Consider the following 24,529-nt stretch of genomic DNA (forward strand, 5'->3'; position numbering starts at 1 on the left):
TTGGTCCAGGGCTGGTTCCATCACTTTTCAATGGATAATGTCTTCCGCAATGCTTGCCCCTCAAAGTTGTAGTGATGGTGGAACTTTAAGACATCATATGTTTGGTGAGGAGATATACACAACCTGAGGACAACCAAATGTGATACGTCTTAAGATCTACTTGATCCTACGGAAAAGAGGCACTTGGACCAGTTTCTCAAGTTTCTTCTTATTGATAATGCTTAAGCTGGAACAACATGAAATGTAGATATCTCTGTAAAGTTTTAATCATAACTGGGGAATAGACCGTTGCACAAATAGGAATAGATCCTCATTGACAACAGATACTCAGGTAAACACGCATCCTGTTTTACCTAACCATTGGCGTCTTATCATTTCTCACCTCAACATCCCCTTGCGCTAACCAACTCGGCCCGCCCGGCGAGTCTCGGCGGCCGTTACGACCAAGTTTGACATGATTTTAGGCCGTGGCGATTGTTAGTGTGTTCTCGGGCGGTCTTTGCGGATCTTTCGCCTATGCAGAAGGAAAAAAAAAAGCTGCAGGACATGCAGTTCATGGCTCATGACAAGGATTCCTGAACACATACATACTTCTGCTGTGCGAAGATCAAGCCTGATTCTAGTAGCATCAGCACATCTCTATAATGAAAGATTAAGGAAAACATGCCATATTCCAGCTGCCCTTTTATTGGCCGGTGACAGCAGAGCTAAACTTTTGCGTGTTTTTCATGTATTTGTTGCCCTTTGATAGCCCGTAAACTGACTGGTTGTGAAAACTTAATGCGGGCGTATGAGCCTTAAGTTTGATAGTGTCATGATGCGACCCACATCGCTCTGATCGCCCTGGCCATTCAGTTGCGCTATGCTGCGTTGCGTCGGGTTGCGGTTGGCATTCGTCACTCCATTCCCTACGAAATCCTCGCCATCTCTCTTTATCGTGAAAGCTTCACTTGGAATGTTTATTGTCTCGCTCACTATTGCTTGAATTTCCCTTGTTTTTGGACTCCGGAGGTGAAGCAGAAAAGAAAAGAAACATTGAAAGATAGTCGACCGTCGACCTTGTGTATCGCTCATGCGACAGCGCTGAAGTGAGCTGCAACCCGCGCTCATAAGTGCCTTTGCAGCCGCCCAAAGTCGATACGATGTCGTCGCCGCTCAATTTTACACCGTGGAGGAGAAGGGCTTTGAGTGCTGCTTCACAATCGGAAAGCGACCAAGCTCAATTGCAACGCGACGAGCTTTCAACTTCTCCTGTTCAGCACGGCCATAGTCCCCATGTCCCAATCGCTGCAAGACCGTCCTCTAGCTCTGCAGCTCATAGAGAACCTATCAGATCTTTCATCCATGGTTCTGTGCGAGACGGCTTAGGTATGTCGCATCCCATTCTTTCGTCTGCCCGCATTTTCGGCTGATCCCTCCACCTACAACAGCACCAATTGATAGTGTTCAGAACGCTTTATCTGTTCGGCAGGATACTGCAGAGCTTGCGAATTACTTGCTCTCCGACCCCAAGACACAGCAGAGCTCGACCGTCCTCCAACGTGCAAGGGTCTCTTACCAGGACTCAATTGACTCAGAGGTTATCGACGACTCATCCACGGCCGACAACACCCGCTCCTCCAGAACAATCCTTGAAGTTTCCGAACCGCCATCTCCAGATGGCCATGACGACGATACTGACGCGGATGCGGGGCCGTCTGTCCTGGCAAACCTCCTGAAGCGATCTCCTCCCCAATCTATTGCGCCAAACCAGCCACAAGTCGAGGATGAAGAGCCAAACGGTGACGCATGTCGACCTGAGGGGGAGCAACCTCTAGTTGCACACGCAGAGGATGCTACGGAGCAGACCCCTCTGCTCACTCGGATAACATCCGCTGGCCGGAGGTCATACTCTGATCTCGAAGGTCAAAAGCCCCAGACTGAACGACCATGGTTTAGTGGTCTTGTGGAAGTCGGCAATAAGATGGAAGAAAGGGTTTCCCAAGGAGTGGCCGTCGCCATCAACCCCAAGAAGTGGGATCGTCATGCGCTTTGGAATAATGTGATCGCGACACCAACTTCATGTCTACCCGCCGTTGCTGTTGGTCTGCTGCTCAATATCTTGGATGCTCTATCATATGGTATGTTTTATAGTTCGATCAGTCTATGCATGGCATCTAACAAGCCTAGGAATGATCCTCTTCCCTTTGGGAAAGCCAATTTTTTCTCACCTGGGATCTGCTGGAATTTCTGTTTTCTATGTCAGCACTATCGCTTCGCAAATAACATTCTCATCTGGTAGTATCTTTAAGGGTGCCGTGGGTTCAGAGCTGGTCAGTCGCACCCCCTAAGTCAATCAATGCCAGCTAACCATCTTCCCAGATTGAAGTGGTTCCGTTCTTTCATAATATGGCTGCAAAGATCACTGATATCGTTGGGGAAGATAACCCTGATGCCGTGATCGCCACCACAATTGTGTCATTTTCCGTCAGCTCCATGATGACAGGTCTCGTCTTCTATTTGATGGGACGATTCAAAGTCGGTTACATGGTGGGATTCATTCCCAGACATATTCTCATTGGCTGTATTGGAGGTGTCGGTTGGTTCCTGATCGCAACTGGATTCGAGGTTTCTGCTCGACTAGATGGCAGCCTCCAGTACAACCTCGACACTCTCAAACAGCTCTCAGACCCGGCCACCGTCCCTCTCTGGGTTGTCCCCTTAGTCCTCGCCATTGTTCTCTTTTATGGCCAGTCCAAGATCACATCCAAATTCTTCCTCCCCCTTTTTATTCTCGCGATCCCCCTCATCTTCTATTTCTTTGTCCTTGCCTTAGATTCTTTGGACGTTGACGTACTACGCGACCATGGCTGGATCTTTGAGGGACCTCCCTCTGGGGAACCATGGTGGTACTTCTACACCCTTTACAGTGAGTCCCATGCCCTCTCTTCCCTATTTTCACTACCAGGCTAACCACTTATTTCAGAGTTCAAACTTGTACGCTGGGATGCAGTCATCGAATGTGTGCCTGCTATGCTTGCATTGACATTCTTTGGCATTTTGCATGTCCCGATCAATGTCCCTGCCTTAGCCCTAAACTGCGGCGAGGATCATGCTGATCTTGACAAGGAGCTAAGATTGCATGGCTACTCCAACTTCTTGTCCGGTTGTTTTGGTAGTATTCAAAATTACTTGGTCTATGCAAACACAGTTTTCTTTATGCGGTCTGGAGGTAATAGCCGGCTTGCGGGTTATATGTTGGCCGCAGCAACGTTTGGTGTCATGGTCATCGGTCCATCACTCATTGGTTTCATCCCAGTCATGATGGTGGGCACTCTGATCTATGATCTAGGGTTCGAGCTACTGCTTGAAGCTCTGTGGCTACCACGAAAGAAGCTTAAGCTCGCAGAGTATCTGACTGTTGTGGTAATTGTTCTCGTCATGGGCATTCATGACTTTGTCGTTGGTATCGGGGTTGGCATACTATTGGCATTTGTTTCCTTGGTTCTACAGACCTCTCGTGTGTCAGCCATTCGTGGAAACTACTCTGGAGATATCGTTTCCTCCACTGTGCGACGCAACCCTTCTCAGCATCATTACCTGCATGAGGTCGGCCGACAGATTTATATCATAAAGCTTACAGGCTATCTCTTCTTTGGAACCATCGTCAGCGTTGAGGCAAAGATCCGGGGCCTCCTGGAGGACAGCACATTCACTAAGCAGCCCATCAAGTTCCTGATTCTTGATATGTGGCACGTTACTGGGCTCGACTATTCCGCCGGTGAGGCTTTCAACACCATCAGCCGCTTACTCGATAACAAGGATGTCGTCCTCGTTTTGAGTGGCGTGGACTCGGAAACTCAACTTGGTCGCAACCTACGAGCTGTCGGACTTGGAAACGATGGTATCGAGGTCATGATGCTGCCAAATCTAAACTCTGCTCTTGAGAGCTGCGAAAATGAACTTTTAAAGACTCTGTACGCCAGACAGGAAGAGATGAACGCCCTGAGACGTATATCGGCACATTCAGCCCAGAATCTGGACGTGCCTCCCAACAAACCATCTGGTTTCTCCTCTTTCGACCCGCCCTTCAATTCACCGCGTCGTAACCACCTTGCTGAGGCTGCTCGCGATGCTTTGAGCAGCGTGGAAGTGCAACGTCCGAAGAAGTGGCAAAGTTTCAAGGAGCCCCTTCGTCTTATGCTCCAGGTCTTTCAGGGCTTGAGTGACAAGAATGAGGACTTTTGGTTTCCAGCAGCCTCTTACTTCTCTCGGCGTGAGATAACTGCTGGAACTGTTCTGTTCCGACGTGGAGAGCCAGCCAATGGGTTCTACCTCGTGGAACGCGGTATTGTACGTGCTGAGTATGATCTTCCCCAGGGCTGGCTTTGCGAGAGTATCGTGGCTGGAACGACACTCGGCGAGCTGCCTTTCTTCTCCGAAACAGATCGAACTGCAACTGCTGTCGTGGAGCGTGACTGTGTGGTTTGGCTGATGGATCGAGACCAGTGGGACAGAATCCAGAAGAAGGAACCAGAAATTGGAAGAGAGCTGTTAAGGATATCGCTGAAGCTGACAAGCGAGAGGATGAGTGCTATCACTTCATACATATTGACAACAGCGGGCTGAGTTCAGTTGGCCCATAATATGTATAAATTCATGGCTATTGGTTTCTTCCACGAAATCTCACAAGACGGGATTTAAAGGATCACCACGCACGAAACTTGAGCGTTAGTCAGCCACATCGGCGTAAGCTTTTTTTTATTAAGGTAGTTCAGCAGTTGGATAGGCATCAATTTGACCTGCATATTGAAGCACTCATCACTGACTTTGAGTTTTCTTTTCTCATGACTGTCTAGAATTCTGTATCGATGGGCACCTAACTTCCACTACAGTTTGGAGAGTCGAGCACTAAAGTTCTCCACCAATTCGCCACCCGAATCAAAGGGCGTACGACATTGAACAATAATTACTTGTTCAGTTATTATACTTGACAACGTTACTCTCCCATCGACACATAGTCACCCAACATGCCACAAACTATAAGGTCTATACTCGGCAAGCCTGGTCGAATTGCCAAACCTCTAAAGACATCGCCGCCCTCTCGTAAACGCTCTGACTCAACTCCGCGAAGACCGACCTCCAAGTCCAAGCATCAAGACAATGATCTGTTCCATGATAAACTCAACGACATTGGCCTAACCAAGCTTTTGGAGGAAGAACTTACCTTACGAGATGTCGTCCAAGCGATGCGATACATCCGTGCTCGGATGTTCAGTCCCGTGCCTCAAACAGGTTTCAACTCAACACGAACTGCTGAGATTCTTAACTACCGCGCGACTACGGCACCTCTCGTTACCGTAGGCCATCTCAACGCCATTCTCAGTTCACCAGGAAAAGTTGAACGGGAACTTGCAGAATTAGCGATAAATGGCATCGTGCGCAGAGTGAGAGTTGAGAGACGTGGAGGAGGAGGTGAAGCCTTGATAGAGATGACGGACTACAATGAGATGCTAGGAAAAGCATCACTACATGAAGAGACGAGGAAATCATTCAGGGCCTTTCTGAAAGAGAACCCAACTACGCAGATACTGTATAAGGGTGCACTGGAAAACACACAGGCCGACGAGCTTGTTCGTGCAGGCTTTCTCACAAGCTCAACACCGTCAACGCCAGAAAGTACTCTCGATATTCGGCCAGAAAATAGAACGACGCTGACGTCAATTCACCATGTCTCACGCTTTGCATCAGGCACAGCCTCTGCTGTTGGCGGCCAAAATGCTATTCATCTTGCTGGGGGCGGTGGAGGCGCTCCAACACTTACACGCGCAGCCTCAACACCATCTGGCCTCAGAATATCAGTCCCAGGTCATGGCCGACATCTGAAGCTGGCGACCGCTACCGTGGACTGGGTTCGAGACTCCCTACGGCGAACACGTTGGGGAGAAGGGCCAGAGAGCTGGTTCAAGGAGCGCTTTGAAGGCGGTGGGCTCTATGGACCGCGGTGGAAGGAATTCTGGGGAGTTGAATGGTCCTGGGTCCTAGGAGAAGCCATAGGGCTGGGCGTCGTGGAAGTTTTTGAGACGGGAAGCGTAGGAAGAGGAGTGAGAGCATTGGGAGGTTGACACGAAGCGTCAAAGAGTATACGGCATTGTTTTTTCGGTTTTCAGTTTGTTGGCGCATGAGACTATGGTGTTACTCGTGGAAAGCTTATTCTGAGACTCATTTGTACCTTTTCTTTAAGCAGAGATAATAGCGGACTTCTGTTGATGATTCCAAGAGGGAAGGCACACTCTGTTTTAATAGATGTAGAGTCAAGCCATAAACGTAGGCTTTCCAATTGAATCACCTACCAACAACAACAACCAGGCCAACTGATTATACACTGCAATATGTGACCTGCAATAGAACATAAGTACAGAGTACTCTGCAGTTTTTGCCGGCGCATTAATATAAGCAGGGTACTTACACGACCATGCATGAAGTGCGCTCACAATGAGACATCCAATTAGAGTGGAGAGGCTTTCAAGTGTGACAGTTGTGATTGAAGTGTGATCCGACTGTGATAGGGAACGCTTGGCAGGTATTGAATCTAATACTGACATTCTGTTTAAGCGAGGGCAAGGATAAGTGTTCGTTAACTAATGTTCGGGGTTTTGGACTCTTTGTCTGTTCATACTTTATGATAGAATGCATAAGACGAATGATTTCTGTTTTCAAGACGAGCTTGCGATCAAGCCGGGCAGCATATGCATATTCATCTGAACCCTGGAATGTACACACGGTTTGCTCTCCATAGGTACAAAAGAGCTCGTTCATTGGAAGAGAAAGTTTGCTATCTTCATGCCTCATAGGATTGATTCCAAAGCTTAAAATCATCAGGCATGACCTACCCAGTTGCCATCGAGCTTTGAACTGGGGTTGTCATATGGGAATATTGAGACAAGCGAGGGGGGTTCCACCTGATATGGCTTAGGCACGAAAGCCAAAAGCAAGACAAGGTCAGATCAGACCAGGCCAGACTTTTAACGAGAAAGAAAAGGGAAGAGTCTGCATATGCAATGTTGATCTTGAGTGGGCACGATCCTAGCGAGTCTGACGCAGTCGTTCAGACTGGCATGTTTAGGGAGTAGCAAGTTGTAGATGGGCTGGGTCCAGCCAATTCTGTCTCAACAACCATATGAGGTGGTGACATTAGGTACCAGCACATTATCATCGAAGCTCACTAGTGATCATTGGTAACAAATCATCATGCATATGCAGTTGACAAAAATCGCACGAGCTCAGATGTCAGCTTTTAGAGAGCATGTTGCGAAGTACTAGGAGATTAACTCCACAGAACAAACCAATGCGATTTTCGACCGGGAATTAAAGTGATAATCCACGTCCCATCGAGATTTCATGATAGGCGGAGAAGACCCTCGTGGTACCAAGAGCGAGATGAGTCTTACTACGTAGGTGAGTGATTCGTTAAGACCGGTGCAACGGCCGTCAAAGAACCGTTGATGGTGGAACCCTCGAAGCAAGTGAGCGAGGCTGTCACATCGGAAGGATGGGCAAATCGAGAACACCCTTGCAAGTGTGCATGTTTTCATCCTCGGAACGGGCTTGACAACATGGTAGTCGGGCATATGTAGTAAGTCCGGAAGAAACGCATTTTCAGCTGATCGGTAGGACTATCACTATCCACCATTGATGTCCAAGCAACATGCTGCCGATGTGACAAGATGTGCAGCTAGAAATGGGTTGTAATTCTGTGATAAAGTTGAGTCCTATCTATAGGTCTACGGCGATTTAACAGAAGCTTGTGGCTCAACCACAACCGCGCTATCAGTTATGGAGCATTGGGGCCCCGGTGAACCGTGAAAGGGGCACAGACAGGGTCCCTGGAAGCCTATTGATGAGCCATGCAAACTGGAGGACCACGGGCCAGGGGCAAATAAATTGCAGTTTATGGTATCTGATGTTCAGACCAATAATGGATGAGCCTGTCAAAATGCCATGAGTTTGCTCCCACAACATCGGGACAGGGCCAAAGCTGAAGACTGTCTGACGGAAGGCGCCATTCCAGTGAGAATGTTTCTTTACAATTCCACACCGTTATTTTGTTTGAATATGATTTGGAGCCCTCCCATCTGGTATCTGAGTTTGGGACTGTTCCGATCTGATGTAGCATCGAGTCCTGTGTTGTTCGGTCAGGCCTGCATGCAAGACGCTGTATTCATGATCAACGCTTTTGCAATGTCTAGGCTGTTAATCATCAACCAACACCTATCCTATAAGTTTGCTTGTCCATAGGATAGGTTATAAGCTGGGCAGTGGGGGCATTCTCGGCAAGGGTCTCATTATTGAGACACTCCGCTCCATGGAATTTGCCAAATCTTGAATAAAGGGTCCCTCTGTACTCCGTAGCTGTATGCAGGTACAGCACTACAGTATGTACTGTACTTCGCTGTGCGTAAGGATTATTGAATCGCCTCATGGACAATCCAAGATTGAAGTCCCCGGTGCATGCTTTTGAATGAGTAATGACAAGACAGTACGGAGTACAAGAGACGAGTCGACAAAGACGACACTCATCACCGTCTGATGTGGGATCTGCCACATCCGAAGATGCCTTTCTTGGTAGGTGTCATTGTGGTTGATACGATCGAATATCGAAGCAGTTGGTAATAGCGCTCCACCAACAAGGAGCAAAAAATATTGCAAAGGGTCCAATCCCTACACGGAAAGGGGCGACCGGCTGTTATGACCAACTTGAGGCTAATTAAGCTAACGCGCTGGGTTGGGAGCAGGCCATTGATGCCCTTGAAGGTTGGCAGGGGAGCAAGTCGTGGTGCAAGGAGTCGACGCCATTGAGAGGTTGAGACAACGACGCTTGGGCAATCTACCTTAGTATGTACGCAGTACCTTGGATTAGTACTTTGATATCCATATGGGTAAGTCAGTAGGTACGGATACATATGCATACGCAAAGGAGGGAGCATTGCTGTGCGCTATGTTAAGACAACACCCAAGAAAAGGCTTGGAATTCAAAGTGATGGGGAGTTCTCAGCTCAAGAGCAAGGAGCTGGATATGAAACATAAAAGTTTACTGATATTAGTGCCCGTGAGCAAACACCCTTGGGCAAGATCCAATGCCACCTCAAGTGGTGCAATTCCAGGTTGTTGCGTTCATTAGGTCCTATTAGTACTCCGTATCTCGCTGCCCTCCTTATAAATTTAGTATCTAGTACCTAAGTAAATCTACTAAGATAGGTACTACAACCTACCTAGGTATGTAAGAGTATGACGATGTTCGAAATAAACCTCCATTTCTGGACCAAGTTTTGCTATTCTAACCAGGCACAAGCGGTAGTACCTGCGTTAGCTGTTTGAGGTTGCTCGGGTGCCGGGAGCTAAATCACAGGTGCCGTAGCCTCCTCGCAAGGACCCAATAGAGGGGGAAGTGGGTGATTTCAGTCAGAAGCTCCCAGGCTTGGTAAGGTACAGCTCGGTCGGTACATGACTGTCGGTGCGATCGACGACGCAGTTACCCGACGAACTTGTGGATTGTTCTGTTGTTAATAAGGGCAACTTCCGGGCCGTCCTTTAGTATCTTACTTGGCGCATTCTATTGCATTAGTAGAAGAATCTTATGAGAGGGAAAAGGTTCAGATTCGGGTCCATGTATAACAATTGGATGGACCTTCCTTTTGATGGGAAGAGGGGAGCCAGGGATATCAGTTCTGAGAATGAACCGTGTTCCCTGGATCTTTACAGTCTTCACAACAGCATTATGATGGTCAGCCTGATTATATTTTCTTTTCTGCTCCCCAGTCTAACCACAATGGTCGTAGACTACAAGACCAGCCGGGGAAGATATCCTCAAGCGTCCATGCAAGACACTCTGATTGGCTTGTTCCGTAAAGGCGAGCTCATTATCTTGACTGGGGGACTTTTTAGACCGTGCCCCCCGGGCCAATCGAGTTTTTAGCATGCAATGTTACTCGACGACGTGACCTGGGCTTGCATATCGTAATTACAACAGTCTTTGTTCTAGCATTGCAGTGGCAGAGTGGCATCCTCGAAGCCCTTGCGGTAACAGGATGCATGCTCGCATCCAATCTAGATGCATTCAAAGGCCTCCGAAGACACAAAGTCTGGGATCTCTCCACGATATTCGTACGGAGTAAACATTTACTAATTATTCAAGCAAACATTGCTGGCCATACTGTAGATCCATAGGCTTTAAGGTTTACTGAACACCCCCACACTAGTGCTGTCGGCGCTTCAGTTGGAACGCATCAGTCCTCAACTTGGTGCACCAGTCCTCTAAAATCCTAAGTGCTTCAGGCGCTCAAGCGGGCCGTTTTCAGCCCAGGCACATTGAGGTAGGCTTCTCATCCAACTTTCTACCGCGTTCGTCATTGTCTGGATCGGGGTCTCCTTTACTCTCTTCATTTCCATTATGTGGGAGTCATATGTCTCTTTTCTTATTGCTCTTGTCTGATAACCCTTTACCAAGAATCTCCCTTGTCTTTATTCTATACGTCACGCCACTCATTCCCTCACTTTCTTCTCCGTGCTTGCGCCGCGCTTGTGGTGACTGCATTAGAACCTCCATCCCAGTTGTCTAGCCATTGACCTCCACCCCAAACTCGACTGACCTCGACGGCTTCTTTCAATTCTTTTCTCCCCACATCAACACTGGTCTGGGCAAGGCAAACACGGCACCTCACACGGTAATCTCAGCTGTATGTGTCTGTGTCATGCATACACAATATTACTGAAACCGATCCTCCTTTTGTCCTTGTTCTTCTCAGCTGCGATCGACGCCAGACTCCATTTATCACTCGCTTCCGCGCCCAATACTGTCTGCTAGCTCTTGAATCAAGACTCGGTCCACGGTCTCCAGCTCACAGTCGACTGCCCGCTTTGTCCCGGTCTTGGTCTGTGTCTTTTCCCGGTCTCGATTATTGCAACGCAAGAGGTCAGAGGTTGCCATCGTCACCGTGCTCAACCAAGGCTACCCGCCGCGCTAGTCGAGGTACACTAACGTTAGCCTTGCTTGTCCTTGCTCTCTGTGGTTTGCTTTTTTATCAAGGGTAAGGGTTCACTTCTGGCTCCTGTTGCGTTGCTACTTCGAAGACAGCACCTGGAACACTCTCATATGCCACCCCCTTTCCATTTCAATCCTCCCCTCAAAGAATTCAACGGCCGAGTACGTTGCTGGCGGTTTTATTCTATCTTGAAAATTGCTTCTTTCCAATATCGATCCCTTTCTTTCATTGTGCTGGCTAGAGCTAGAATCTCTACACTGTTATGCGCTATTGCGTCGTCCCTTCTCAAGTCACTGACAATACACAGCCAAGTCGATACCACACAGACATAGATCCGATTGCGCGCAGCTTCCCGCGTTCCACCGATCTATTACTCCCTTGATCAACCAAACTAGGCCATCCTTACGAAGGACTAGAATCCACACGTTTTGCGACATTCTTCTGATATTACTTTCGACGCTCAAACCTTGGAGGGTGACATTAATCGAGCGAAGTCGTCCGACCTCTCCTTCCAGTTCACTTTGTTAATGGACCGACCGGCCTTTCAGGACGCCTAAAAAGCCACTGCACCAGGCCTCCGATTTCGAGCCTGCGCGCATTCGAATCCTTGTATTGCTTTTTTATTGTTGCACATTCGATCTCAAGTTACAATGACGACAACATTGCCGCGCCCGTCTCGGCCTTCAGTTGGGCCTCCCAATATGGCACTGCCGGCCCTGCCAGTGAGCAAGACGCGCAAGAGTACAGGAAATATCCCCTCGCCCACAGCCTCGATCAGATCAGCCCCAGGCACACCGCGATCCGGTCTTCGAACGCCATCGACAATGAGCCTGGCCCCCCCAGGCCCAGCACCGTCAGCCGCACTCCCACAGCCAAGGACTGGCTCTGGTGTCAATGGTCCCGGAAAGACTCTCCGCAAGAGTGTCAGCATCAACTCTTTCCCACAACCGCCCAGGGGAGACACACGCTCAAGCAGCGGCGTTCCGCTTAGTCCAAGGGCCGTAGACAAGCCCCGATCGACAAGGAAGCCATCAAAAGCCGCAAAGGAATCCATGTACAGCACAATGAGTTCGAGCACACCAAGCTTCCTTAACGGTAGCGGGGAAGGAAAGTCGATTACGAGTGTACGCATGTCAGACGGCTTGATCAGTGTTGCGTCACCACCTCAAAGTCGTAGTTCTTCAGCACAAGATTCATATTCGACATCAGCCACGACATATGATGACCCCGCGGAAGGATCAAGCCAGAAACCCGATGCTTCAAATGACAAGCGAGCATCCAAACATGATGGCAAGGGGAATGTCGTTGTAAGTGTCAGGGTTCGGCCAGACGCTAACGGAAACAACGGGAGCCCTGAGGGCGAGTGGATGGTCGATGGGCGCAAGTCGCTCATCTCATTCAGAGGGAAGGATGGTGGTGACCATTACTATGGTATGTACCCAAGCAAATGAAGTCCCGCCTAGACTGACATCTTAGACAATGTTTTCACGACACATGACAATAACTCCAGAGTATACGACCATATTGCGAAACGACTAGTCCGACGGGTTATGGAGGGCTACCATGGTACTGTCTTTGCGTACGGTATGACCGGAACCGGAAAGACATTTTCTATGCAAGGAACCGCTTCATCTCCAGGCGTGATTCCACTGGCCATCACCGATATCTTTTCATACATCCGAGAAACGCCATCACGAGAATTTTTGCTGCGAGTCAGCTATCTGGAGATTTACAATGAAAAAATCCATGATTTATTAAGTATGCCCATTGCGAACGGCGTTGGAGGAGGTGCACAGCAAGAAGAGATTAAGCTACGCGAAGACAGCAAGCGCGGTGTGTATGCCACCCCGCTGAAGGAGGAGATTGTCCAGAGCCCTACACAGTTGCTGCGAGTCATTGCACGAGGTGACCAAGCTCGAAGAACCGCCAGCACACAGTTCAACGCTCGGAGTTCACGAAGCCATGCAGTCGTTCAGATTGTTGTGGAGTCTCGGGAGAGAATACCAGGTGTTTCAGCTGCGGGCGAGGGTAAGCGGTCTGGCCTTTTGCCTGGTGGCGTGCGAGTATCAACACTCAGCTTAATCGACCTGGCTGGCTCCGAGAAGGCCGCTGAATCTAAAGAGCGTAGACAAGAAGGTGCTCATATAAACAAGAGTCTGCTCACACTGGGCACGGTTATTTCAAAACTTTCGGAGTGGAAGGAGAAAGAAGCAAAGGGTACAGACAAGGAAGGGAAGCATCTTCCATATCGCGATAGCAAACTCACTCGGCTGCTGCAGGGAGCTTTATCTGGGAATTCTCTAGTGAGTATTCTTTGCACGATACAGATCGGAGCCGGTAATAGCGCGGCCTTGGCCAACAACCACACCCTGGAAACGATTAATACCCTCAAATTTGCCTCGAGAGCCAAGAATAATATCGTCAGTCATGCAAAGAAGGCCGAGGAAGCTCTTGGAGCTGGTGGCGAAGGCGGAGCTAGAGTTCTGCTTGAGCGATATCGCATGGAAATCTCGGAATTGCGCCAGCAACTTGAGTCTCAAGCAAAAAAGAACAAGGGGGAAGTGGTGGAGGAAGAAAAGATACACAACGAAGAGGAAGAAAAGGCCAGAGAAGCTGAGGCTGCGGAGCGACACGAGGAGCAAATTCTTGAAATGCAACTCGCCCGGACAGCCCTGAAGGAACGAATCGACCATCTGAACCGCCTAATTCTCAGCTCAAAGTCCATCGGTGTCAATTCCAATGTGTCAATAAGCTCTCTCGGACAATACGCCCGGTTTTCCCAGTTCTCGCAGATATCATTGCCAGCATCAATTCGCTCGTCAGTTGCCACTTCTGTGGGTGGTAAACCACTGATGGAACGTACATCATCTATGACATCGGCATCTTCGACCATCGGGCGTCGTTCTAGTGGTGGACAGAAGATCGGAGATGAAGTTGGAGACGTTGAAGATGATAGTGCTGGCGAATTCGGTGACGGTACAGCCTCCTTGACGGCTCAGAATCGTGCCCTACAAGCCGATCTCGCAGACAAGAATCGATATATTGCGACGTTAGAAAAGCGTCTTCTTCAAGCACGTCGCGCGAGCTCTAGTCGGGCATCCGTGGGTTTTGCGGCCCCAAATAAAGCTATTATGGTCGGAGAAGATCACAGCGTATCTGCTGCCTTGAGGGAAAAAGACTCCGAGATAGCAGATCTTCGAGCAAGACTTGACGATAAGGACAGAATGTTGGCTGCTTTGAGAAGTGCAGCACGGTCACGCGACACAGCCGAAGCAACTGTTGAGCCTCGCTCTCCGCCTCCTCAACAAGAGGCCCATCCTGACGTAGCCAGCGGCGCGAAACCAGTGGAGGTGGAAAAGAAGCGAACCCGAGGTGTTGACGAGATGAATAATCTTTTGGACGAGATGCTACAAGATAGGGTTGAGAGAGGCCAGGTGGTACGTGGCAAGCGAGGTAGCGTACGCTTGGCGGGTGGACAGAAGATGGACTCCTTGGCAGAACCCAACTTTGAGCCTTTACGACGAACTCCCACGCCGAATCCCCCTGAGGAGCGCAAAGACGTGCCGGCAGAGGCATAGAAGATGATACAAAGTCGAGGAATTCATCATATCGCCCCCTTTCTGGAGTAAATCGGGTCGGAGACGTATTGAGCATACAGGCGTTTAAGGAAATTGGTATTGTTTCTTGCGGGAAAAGGGGGTTTATTTGCGTTATACCCGATTACACTTTCTTTTGTCGCTGGGCGAGAGAAAAGGGAAACGGAATGATCAAGAAGACATTCCGCCTTGGCTCATGCAAGCGGCCGCATTTTATGTTTATTTTAGGGACTTGGTGAGAAACAGCGAACCGTAGAGCCCGTTTGTGTTTTGCGGACAATTTCCTTTGTGCCAGGAAGCGGGCAACCACCGTTTTGACAGGGCATTGTTACCTTCGTTTTACTTTATTCTTTGGGGAAGAGAGCTTAGTTATGTACTTATACCGTGATGAGTTGAGAGTGGGAGATTTGACAACAACATCAGGATGCAGCACTTGGCTGTTGCAGGTAGTTAATGATGGGGAACGAAAAAGCATGAGGCAGAGAGATAAGAATGAAGGAATTCTGACATTCGGGCCTCAATAACGATGAGAGAGATATGTGACATGTAAGTTGATGATGTGTACGGCTGCGTGTGTGATCAGAGCCCTCCAAGATACGAACTTGGATGTGATGTGCTTCAAAGTTGCATTGAGACACAGGCTTCTAGAGCTCCGAGGTTACTAGAACAACAAGCACCCTGATAAGGCACATCGCATTAAATCTTTTAGTGCCCAAAGCTTTATAGTGGCACGACTATCGAGTCAGACGACTTCAACTTCACACAATCCTCGTGCTAGGGCCCGAGATTGTTTCTCACACAAACATAAAACACGAGGAGAAAGAAGCTTCCAGTAGCTTGCACGGCATATTGTTTCTATCAGCTTCCGTTCCTAATTTGACATGATTGGTTTACTCAGCCCCATGAAGGATGTGTCTTCGAAACATCGGGGAGCTTCTTTGTTTCTTGCTGTGGTATGGTTGAAACATTAAGCCCAAGATATTCGATTAGTTCTTGTTTTTGGTTGGGTTAACTTCGTGTAGCCGTTTAAGTTATCACCAGGTGGAAGCTGAATGGGTACGAGGATAACTCTTTCTCATTGGCTTTGGCCGGTTGAAGCTCTTTAATCTGAAACAGGTCTGAAATTAGCGAAAACCCGAGCAACCCCGGCATTATTTCTACCCCTGTCAAGACGGGCAAGGAGCTGTACCTTGCAGAAGCGCGGACTAGGGTGGAAGGCTCTCGGACCTCGTAAGAGCAGCTTATTAGCTGGTGACAATGTTTGTCAAGGACCGAAGAATCCGCGAATGAAAGGGCTGAAAGTGCTTTGAGCTAGAGTGTCACGTAGGAAGAGTTGCGTAGCTGTTTCGGCTGTTAGCCACCACATACCGGTTGACAGCTTTTGTCTGGCGGTTGATGGGCCGCCTGCAAGCCCATCGCCATTTCATCCCCTCAATGCTTGCGTGAAGCGCCGCCACACAGTTGGCTGTCTCCCAAGCATCTGTAACAGCTCCCAGCTTAAACGGCGCAAGATCTGACGGCCCATGTGATGATCGTCGGCAACCGGAACACGATATGTTTCCTGTTGATTCTATGATGACATGGCGGAAAGCACTTTTGTGTATAGCATATTGTGCCCCTGCCTGCGTAATCAGTCTGAGGTAAATCATGGTCAAACCCTGGCGTTCCTTCGTCCGCTGCCTTTGAAGAACCCCACGCAGTGCGTGCGACACGACTGTCGGACTAAGCTTAGCTTGCGATGCTTTCTCTTTTCAACGGTCCGAGGAACGGGATGTTATACAGTTTGATGAGTATGGAGGTGATAAGATTTGGAGCAACGTTGACCAAACCATGCCTTGTCCTTCTAGTTACATTTTGACTTCAATAAGTGTACAGCTCTCGTCTGTTGGAATATACTTGACATACCGGGTATGTACCTATCCATGCTTTTTGGACATTGCCTCCCTAATCTGATGTTTTATCCGTGCTCGAAGCATCCCGCAGCAGGTGTTGCTTCGGACTTGCTTCCCATCCAGGGTACTCCCTGTCGTGGGCCGAGCCCCATCCGGTCTTCGTCTTCTTTTCAAGTCCATGATCCGAAGGATTTCATATCCTCAACGTCTAAAATCTAGAACTCTTGTTTCCCTTTCTTGGTGCCCCACGGGGATCTTTCTTCTTCTCTTGTTCTTTGCAGTGCAGGTCCAAGGCTTGATGTCTACACTCGCAACTTGAGCTTTTATTCGATTCGTTACACATTCCTTTCCTTACCTTGCGTTCCATTTTTGTCCTATTCTGAACATTTGGCTACTCGCCCATTCAGGTTTCGATTCTACTACTTATCTTGGGACATATTTCACTGCCTTGTTCGTGACTGGGTGGGCGACTTCAACGGCTGGCTTTCATCTAGGTCTACCAAAGCCAGATGAAGAACATCCACTGAAACGTCCGTTTGAGAGCACTTGCGATCACCATTAAAGGAATACGGGCAATTTTCTCTTGTGTTACACAAACTGGCAAAGCAAAGCAAACAGTCTTAGGCCTTCCTTTCAGCCCAATCCGCTCTCTTCGACCTGGTTTGTCGTCCACCGGATCCTTCATCGTTACATTCGCAATTCCATAGTACCAGCTTTGGGTTCTCGACTGGCAACTTTATTTTCATATTGCTTGATTCTCTCGCGTACATACCTTCATTTTCACACAATTCCATGATGTCTGGTCCAACTCAATCAAAGATGCTGGTCGTGCCGCCAGCACTGAACTTGCGCCGAGCTAGCTCTTACAACGCCCAAGATCGTGGGCCTGTTTCATCAACTTCATCCCGTTTCAATTTCAACCACCTATTCTTTTCACCGCCTGCCTCTCCAGCACTTCCAGCTCTGGTACCTCGACCTCCAAAGAGGACCTCGAGCCAGATCTTGGTCGCTCGACCGAGCCGAGTCTTTCGACGACTTTTCCTTCTCGGTATCCTGCTCTCGATCACATACCTTGTGGCATTGGCTTTTCAGAATCCAGATGCCATTCCAGCGGCAGTCTGGCCTTATTTTGGACAAGAGGAGTTTGAGATGGTTGGTCAAGATGCCTTTCCAGATTTCCCCACGCCCATTCTTATCAACGACATCAAGGGTCGCTCGAAGTGGACCGTCTTTATACCACCAAACGGGGACTTTCCCTTGACTATGGACCAGTATGCAGAGATGGGCAGTCAATGTCGAGAGGTTTCTTCCCGGGCAAGAGATATTCATCACAAGGCCCCGATCACCGAAAAGGCCATCATCAGCTATGATGCTAAAGATGAATACTATATCGACGTGTATGATGCTGAGAGATCAGGCCTTCTAGCACCCTACAAGGGCATTCGTGCCAAAAATAAGGGCAAATTTGTTGGCGTGGATAAAAAGCACTTGAAGCATAAGCCGGTGTGCGAAAGCACCATGACCTTTGTTTTGGAATCCTCAGATGCTGGCCTTGGCAACACACTCATGATGCTGTGGACCTTCTACGGACTAGCAAAGCAACTTGATCGTGAGTTCTTCATTGTGGATAAACGCTGGGCCTACGGACCCTGGACCGAGATTTTCGAAGCTCCTCCTGTCCCTGACTGTCGTCCTCCTCCTCGACACCACATGGTTCCTTGTCCTTTCCAAGCTCGCCACTTGGTCGTTTCCTCTGCTACAGCTAAGGAGGTATTCCCGGCGCTGCTGGCCCAAAACCATCGAGTTGCAGGAACCGAGGATGGATTGCGGGATCTCTTCGAACTGGCTCGTATTGGATATGAGGATCTGTTTATCTTGAGTGATGAGGATCAGGCTTATGTCGATGAGCGTGTGACTGCAATTCAAGCAAAAGCCAACGCCGAGGGTAGTCTCATGACGCATATACCCATCATTGGGCTTCACGTTCGTCATGGTGATCAACATCCACTCGAATTTCAATATCGCGATACCTATATCCCGGCTGATGTCTACCTTAAACAAGTCACCCGTTATGTGGACGAGTACTACAACATGACAGGAATGGAAGATAACACGCAACGCCGGCATATTACTCTCCTGGCTTCGGACGACCCCACAGTTCATGAGGAGCCTGAGTTTTCTCATACCATCCTTTCCCAAGATCGAATTCGTTTAGCTTCGAAGGGTGCGATTGCCCGCGCAAGTGGCAATCATCATTCACTAAATAACTTTGTTGAAAACACGTTTGGTTGGGAGGGTGGTTTCTTTGCTCCCCTTTTCTGGAATCTTGGTGTTGAAAGCAAGAATAATGCGGCTGAAGCACCAGCAGGAGTCAATGTCGATGGTGTGAATGAAGAAGCCAGACATATGGCACCGCCTTCTGAAGAAACGCTCCGACTCCGTAGTCTCGTCGGCCGAGCGTACATGATGGATCTGGCCGTTCTCTCGGAGTCGAGTGATAAGATTGTTTGCACCGTGAGTGCTTCAGGGTGCCGCCTACTGGCCGTGATGATGGGATGGGAGGATAGCATGGAAAATGGGGGCTGGCATAACGTCGATGGAACGTATGGTTGGGCAGGGATCGACTGGTGAGCTAAAGACAAATTTTCACTCTTTCATCGAATGCTTTCTCTTGTGTGAAAAGTCTAAAGGGGCATAAGGATAACGGTAAGATGTACTTGATGGCACAAGCATAGGATGGTGTTGGCTGGCGTTGATTCTGGATAGCAATGAGATACCAATCTTTCCTCTTTTACTCAATAAAAATGTATTACAAAGATGGTGTTTAAGTGTGTTTGGGCTCTATCTTCATCCTGGTGTATAAGATAATGTTTCACATCAGTGAGCAAGCAGACAATGGGGCATCTTGTGAGGTATGAAAGCTTTACTAGCAGTTGGTTGAGCAATAGTCAATGTGGTATTTTTAGGGTCCAAATCCAGAATCAAATCATCGCTTGCCCAGATCTTGGGCTACACCTTAAACGCCGTCTACCTACCACAAACCCAGCTGCCTTCCCAGCAACTAATATACACCATGGACTGGTTTCTGCTCCCTCATCAGTCATCTGTCTCGATACCGATAGATGAGTTCTTGAGCTCAATCTCTGCCCTGAGCTGTTTGATGGTCTGCTCAATACGAGTCCGGAGGATCTTGTTTGTAGTACGGGCCAGTTCTTCTTGCTTGCTGGTAAGCTGGTTCTTCAGGTCGTTAATGAAAGACTTGACGCCCTTTTCTTCGTCGCGCTGGGCTCGAGCATCCTCGTCCAGATCCTCATCGTCATCGTCGTCATCATCATCATCCGAAACTTCCTCAGACTCATCCGACTCAATGCTATCTTGGAGGGGCGCAGGGGTATTGGCCTGTGTGGTTGTCATTGGCGTTGGAGCATCCATACCGGTAGCGGGAGTTTCATCGCCCATTTCCCCGAAAGCGGCCTCCAGATCGGCTGCAAGGTCATCGTCGCCGTCTCCGAATACATCTTGGCTCTGGAAGTAGTCCATACCATCATCATCCATATCGCCTTCGGCATCCTCGTCCCCGCCGTCCTCGTCCTCGTCTTTGCTCTCGTCGACCCATTCCCAGCGCGTAGAGCCGGCTTTAGCATCCTCGGCAAGCAGGCGTTCGACTTCTGCTTCTTTATCCTCAATCTCCTTTCGACTAATGGTCTTGGCGAATCGCCGGTTCACACAATCGTGCATCGGCGGTGTTAGGCCGTGTGGCCATTTGAAGTGTTGGTCGATCATACTTGGTAGAGGTGTTTGTCTTGCTTCAGCTTCGTTGGAAACTTTCTGGTAAACCAAAAGCATTTGGCAGATGTCTGCAGACTTGAGAAATGATTTGCGATCCCATGTCTTCATCGCTTCTGTAACTGTAGGCAGGTCCACCATAACAGCAGCAAATGGTTGGCCTTTTACTGACACGACCGCCCTTCGAGAATCCTCTTCAAAGAATCTGAGTTGTATGTCTGCTCCTCCCTGGCTCCGAGGAACACCCATCTTGCCATTCTCCATGCACGAGCGCACATAGTCACAGTGCTCTCCTGGTAGCATCCTCAGGACAAATTGTTCCTCTATCGATGGATCCTTCTCCCGATCGCTCGCCTCTGAATCATAGCCATCTCCTGGCGGATGTACTGGTGCGCGTCCCTTTGGCTTCACCACGACCGTTGGAGTGAGCCCTGACTTCGTTGGCTTTAGTTTTATTTTTGTTGTTGGATGCGCCGAGCCTAGCTCATCATCTAGTTCGTCGTGTGCGCGCTTTTTGCTCTCGACGAGTTTCTGTGTGGGCTTGGGTTGTCGGCCAGCTTTCGTCTTCACTGGGGGTTGTTCCGCAGGCGTTGAGGGTTGCGATTTTCCGATCTTGAGCTTCACTTTGCGGCTACCTTCCGTCGGAGTTGGAGTCGGAGCAGCTGGCCCAGCCGGGACCGAGACGGAAGGCGTCGCATTCGCATCGGCGACGAAAGACGAAGACCGGCTAACGTTGAGCTTCAGACGAGGTTTTGCGGGTGGTTGGCCATCCTTTGGTGTCGGTGTCGACATGCTGCAAATGGAGAGCTTAAGGTATTCACGATGCTCAATCCAGGCGAGGATAAACTATGGCATTCGTTCCTTGTGACTCTGTTGTGGGGGGAAGAAAGGGTACAGAACCTCACTGATTAAGTCGATGCCTGAGATGATGCGAAATGTCCTTTTATTAAAGTTGAGGTAGGTACGGTTAGGAAATTGAAACGGAGGAGCCGCGCAGCGCGCATCTAGGTATGGACTAGGTCCACTTTTACCCGCTGGCCACATACTGTATCAGGCATTGTTGGAAAATGGGAAACATGAACAGTCTTTGTATGTACCTATGTTTTTCTCCGTCTTGACAGTGATTCGCTTACTTCCCGTCAAAATACACCAATGTTCTATTTAATCTGTCCACTCAAGCTTGCTTCAGAAATTGGAGGGTCCGTGTTTTATTGACCACAAGAACTTCTGTTGCTGAGTCTATCACATCTTGCCACGATGTATTGCGGCAAGTTTCCTCGAGACTTGGTTTCTTTGCTCTGCTAGTTCTTGTCTTTGTGTTGGATGCGCGCTCGCGAATCGCCTGGAGCAATAGCTTGGCAAGCACCGGGTCTCGTTGCCCTTGTTTCTTGAGGTAGCTAATGATGAACTGGCTCTCTCTCATTTTTGTGGTCTTGTGTTCGCGGTTCCAGCGCTTCGTCGAGTTGATTGCATCGTTAACGCGAGACTCTAGAGTCGACGAGCTCGGAGGGGCTTCGTCATAAGTTAGTGTTTGGAAATCTCAACGTCCTGGGCCAGATTGACTTACTCTGCTGATGGTGGGCACTTGAGGCGATATCCGTTTTTGCCTTTCGCATTGCTCGTGTTTCTATTCCAAGCAGAGATGGGCTTGTCGGAGGCTCATTGCCCCTAAAACCTGCATGTCGCGAGGCGTTCATCATTCGACCTGATATCTCATCTATTTTCGTTCTTGCGTCCTCCAGTTGGTTGTTCCACTCCATTGCAGTATCACTCATGGCCTGCTGTAACCTCTCGATGTCCGCTCGTGTGGCAGGCTCATGGTTATGCCCAACGCGAGCCATGTAAGCCTTGACTGTTTGGATCTCAATCATCATCTTCGTCATTCTTTCTTCATTCTGGCGTCTGAATTCTTGATCATCAGCGGTGCGGAAAACGAGCTGCTGGACTTCTTTTTCGAGTCGACTGGCAAGCGAGAAGACAGTATGGAGGTTGAGTTCAAAATGCATACTCGCGAGCGCCTCTGCTTGTTTTAGGAGTTGGTTTTCTTCACATTTTGGACTGTTTGGGGTTGTTTGAGTGGACGAATACGCAACATCAGGGAAGGGTTTCGATACAGTGAACGCTGGAGCAAAGTTGGCCGAGGATTGACTCGAAGGGGGCGACAGAGGTGCACCAGTTCCCTTAGGAGCTGATCGGTGGCGGTTCTGGCTCATGTTGAAAGCAAAATAGGTTCCTTTTTTTTTTTTTTTGGGTAGAGAAGAGAAGAGAAGCGAGACAGGTATCGATGAAGGATGCTCATCAGAATATAAAGGGCCGGTGGTGATAGAAGGGAAAAGAGGGCAGGAGACGTGTCGCCTCCATGAGATTCTAACTATTAGGTCGTTTGGCTTTCCCATCTACCTTACCTTCCCCAAGGCAGGTACCTAGGTGTAGAAAGGTGCCCAATGCCTACCTAAGGTACCTGGGAGGTAGGTATTGAGTGTTTCCTTCTAAGTGAAAGTGCTCCAAATTTGTTATCGAAGAGTGAAGGAGGGAAGGAAGGGGCGAGCTTTGGAGAGGGTTCAGAAAAAGGTACAGGAGGCATGGAAGAGAAGCTTCTGAATCACGCACAACACGTATCTTACCTTGCCTAGGTACCTACTGAGGAATCTTAAAGATTCGCCCTAAGGTGCCTTTACAGCTCGAAAGCTATCATCTTCCACTTCATCTGATAGGTAAGGTTAGTAAGTAATAGGATGTACTTAGCATCGCATTCTATAACGTTGAGGTGTGCTTGTGGCAAATGGGACCCTGTAGCCCAGCGAAACAATTACACATATTCGATCTTGACTCGAAGAATTTACAATTTGAGCGTATGTAAATGCCGTGCAATATATAGCTCGTTTCTTGCTAGAATCATGAATGCACTCGCGCGTGCAGGACCAACAGCTGTATTACCCAAGCTCCTTCGCACCATGGCATTCATTACTCAAGGTCACCAATAACTTCAGCATCTTTCCCCTTCAATCTCTCCCTACCAATCCAGTCCATGAACATACCGACATCCTTAGCTATCGCCCCAGAAAGACCTAGCTTCTGCGCCCACATAGGCACCAAGCCTTTCGCATCAGATGCTGTCCCCATCACCCATTCCAAGCTTCCATCGCCTAATTCTCTTACCCTCTCAACACTTGTGTAAGCCGCCCGAATTGGGCCATCGTGCTTGGACACGTTTGTTGCGTCGTCACCGGCCCGGATCGCGATTTGAACAACAAGGAACTCCTTGCGTCCACGAACAGCAGCTGTGGCTTGTAGGACAGGAAAGACACGCTTTGACAACGGCCCAGGAAGGTCATGGACAGACTCTTCATGACGCAGTGTCCAATTAAACCAAGTTTCGCCGTTCAGCTGAATCTCAATGCCTGAGCAATCCCATTCCTGTAGTCGCTTGAAACTCACCACGCTTGGCGTAAAGGTCTTCTCCGCCTCACCATGCTTCTCCTTGAAACATCTCAGAAACTCATCCCAATCTGCCGTGCCCTTCTCTTTCTTTGCTTCGTGAGTACTCCGTCGAAGCGCCCAAAGCTCTGACTGCGCTTTATCAGGTGGTATCCCAAGGCCAGGGTTCTTCTGAGCGACAACCCCAAGAGTCTCAGCATCAACAGTACGCTCGAATACATGAACAGAAGCGGCAGATCCGTCGTATGTTTTGACTGTCTTGTGTTTCCAGAGATCACTTGTGGACTGGAGTTCAGTGGCAGGCTCCACGGAAGGGATCTCGGAAGGGACGGAGTTTAGAAAAGGCAAGGCTTCAAGGATAACTGAGGAGAGAAGAACCTTGAGTTCTTCTGGTTGTGCCCCTGCATATGGAAGTTTAGAAGGTCGTATGCCCCATAGGCGGACAAGAGGGCCATATGACTCGTTCATGATGTCTGGATGAGGTGCTGGTCTCTGGCTTTGGTCAAGAGTACAGATGTAAGTGGTATTGATAAACAATTGCTTCCCAGGTGAACAGGTCGAATCTTCGTTATAAAATAAATTAAAGAGCAGCAACAGAGCTGATGATAATGCTGGTGAAAGACGTGTCGCCAGTCTCCTCGCAGAATAACAAAGCTACCTCTCAGACTGAGACTGGTGAGACTCGTATGAAAGCAGCACAGTCGTCATGGATGGCGCTCAGCTTGGTGGGGTCCAATTGCCAACTTCAGACTTGGTATGCCCCCATGAGATCGACTCACCTGGCCATCAGATCATT

The 24,529-nt window shown here is 48.9% G+C and overlaps 7 protein-coding genes; 4 read left to right on the plus strand and 3 right to left on the minus strand.

Moving 5' to 3' along the window:
• Nucleotides 1-1,142: 1,142 nt before the first annotated feature.
• FFUJ_01186 (related to sulfate transporter) lies at nucleotides 1,143-4,608 on the plus strand (the record flags this gene model as incomplete). XM_023581539.1 has 5 exons in its annotated part: nucleotides 1,143-1,368; nucleotides 1,431-2,120; nucleotides 2,170-2,312; nucleotides 2,362-2,908; nucleotides 2,966-4,608. The coding sequence occupies 5 exons, from the start codon at nucleotides 1,143-1,145 to the stop codon at nucleotides 4,606-4,608; spliced, it is 3,249 nt and encodes a 1,082-aa protein (XP_023424357.1).
• A 401-nt stretch (nucleotides 4,609-5,009) lies between these two features.
• On the plus strand, nucleotides 5,010-6,104 carry FFUJ_01185 (uncharacterized protein; the record flags this gene model as incomplete). The annotated part of the gene is made up of 1 exon (XM_023581550.1): nucleotides 5,010-6,104. One exon carries the CDS (start codon nucleotides 5,010-5,012, stop codon nucleotides 6,102-6,104), a length of 1,095 nt encoding a protein of 364 aa, XP_023424358.1.
• A 5,618-nt stretch (nucleotides 6,105-11,722) lies between these two features.
• FFUJ_01184 (related to kinesin motor protein) lies at nucleotides 11,723-14,599 on the plus strand (the record flags this gene model as incomplete). XM_023581562.1 has 2 exons in its annotated part: nucleotides 11,723-12,452; nucleotides 12,498-14,599. The coding sequence occupies 2 exons, from the start codon at nucleotides 11,723-11,725 to the stop codon at nucleotides 14,597-14,599; spliced, it is 2,832 nt and encodes a 943-aa protein (XP_023424359.1).
• A 2,705-nt stretch (nucleotides 14,600-17,304) lies between these two features.
• Nucleotides 17,305-19,140, plus strand: FFUJ_01183 (uncharacterized protein; the record flags this gene model as incomplete). Its single annotated transcript, XM_023581573.1, has 1 exon — nucleotides 17,305-19,140. One exon carries the CDS (start codon nucleotides 17,305-17,307, stop codon nucleotides 19,138-19,140), a length of 1,836 nt encoding a protein of 611 aa, XP_023424360.1.
• A 465-nt stretch (nucleotides 19,141-19,605) lies between these two features.
• Nucleotides 19,606-21,087, minus strand: FFUJ_01182 (related to transcription initiation factor TFIID subunit; the record flags this gene model as incomplete). Its single annotated transcript, XM_023581584.1, has 1 exon — nucleotides 19,606-21,087. The coding sequence occupies one exon, from the start codon at nucleotides 21,085-21,087 to the stop codon at nucleotides 19,606-19,608; it is 1,482 nt and encodes a 493-aa protein (XP_023424361.1).
• Nucleotides 21,088-21,469: 382 nt separating this feature from the next.
• On the minus strand, nucleotides 21,470-22,508 carry FFUJ_01181 (uncharacterized protein; the record flags this gene model as incomplete). XM_023581595.1 has 2 exons in its annotated part: nucleotides 21,470-21,807; nucleotides 21,863-22,508. 2 exons carry the CDS (start codon nucleotides 22,506-22,508, stop codon nucleotides 21,470-21,472), a joined length of 984 nt encoding a protein of 327 aa, XP_023424362.1.
• Nucleotides 22,509-23,259: 751 nt separating this feature from the next.
• On the minus strand, nucleotides 23,260-24,201 carry FFUJ_01180 (uncharacterized protein; the record flags this gene model as incomplete). Its single annotated transcript, XM_023581606.1, has 1 exon — nucleotides 23,260-24,201. One exon carries the CDS (start codon nucleotides 24,199-24,201, stop codon nucleotides 23,260-23,262), a length of 942 nt encoding a protein of 313 aa, XP_023424363.1.
• Nucleotides 24,202-24,529: the final 328 nt, after the last annotated feature.

The sequence above is a fragment of the Fusarium fujikuroi genome, chromosome FFUJ_chr01, assembly GCF_900079805.1.
Source record: "Fusarium fujikuroi IMI 58289 draft genome, chromosome FFUJ_chr01".
NCBI classification, from domain to species: domain Eukaryota; kingdom Fungi; phylum Ascomycota; class Sordariomycetes; order Hypocreales; family Nectriaceae; genus Fusarium; species Fusarium fujikuroi.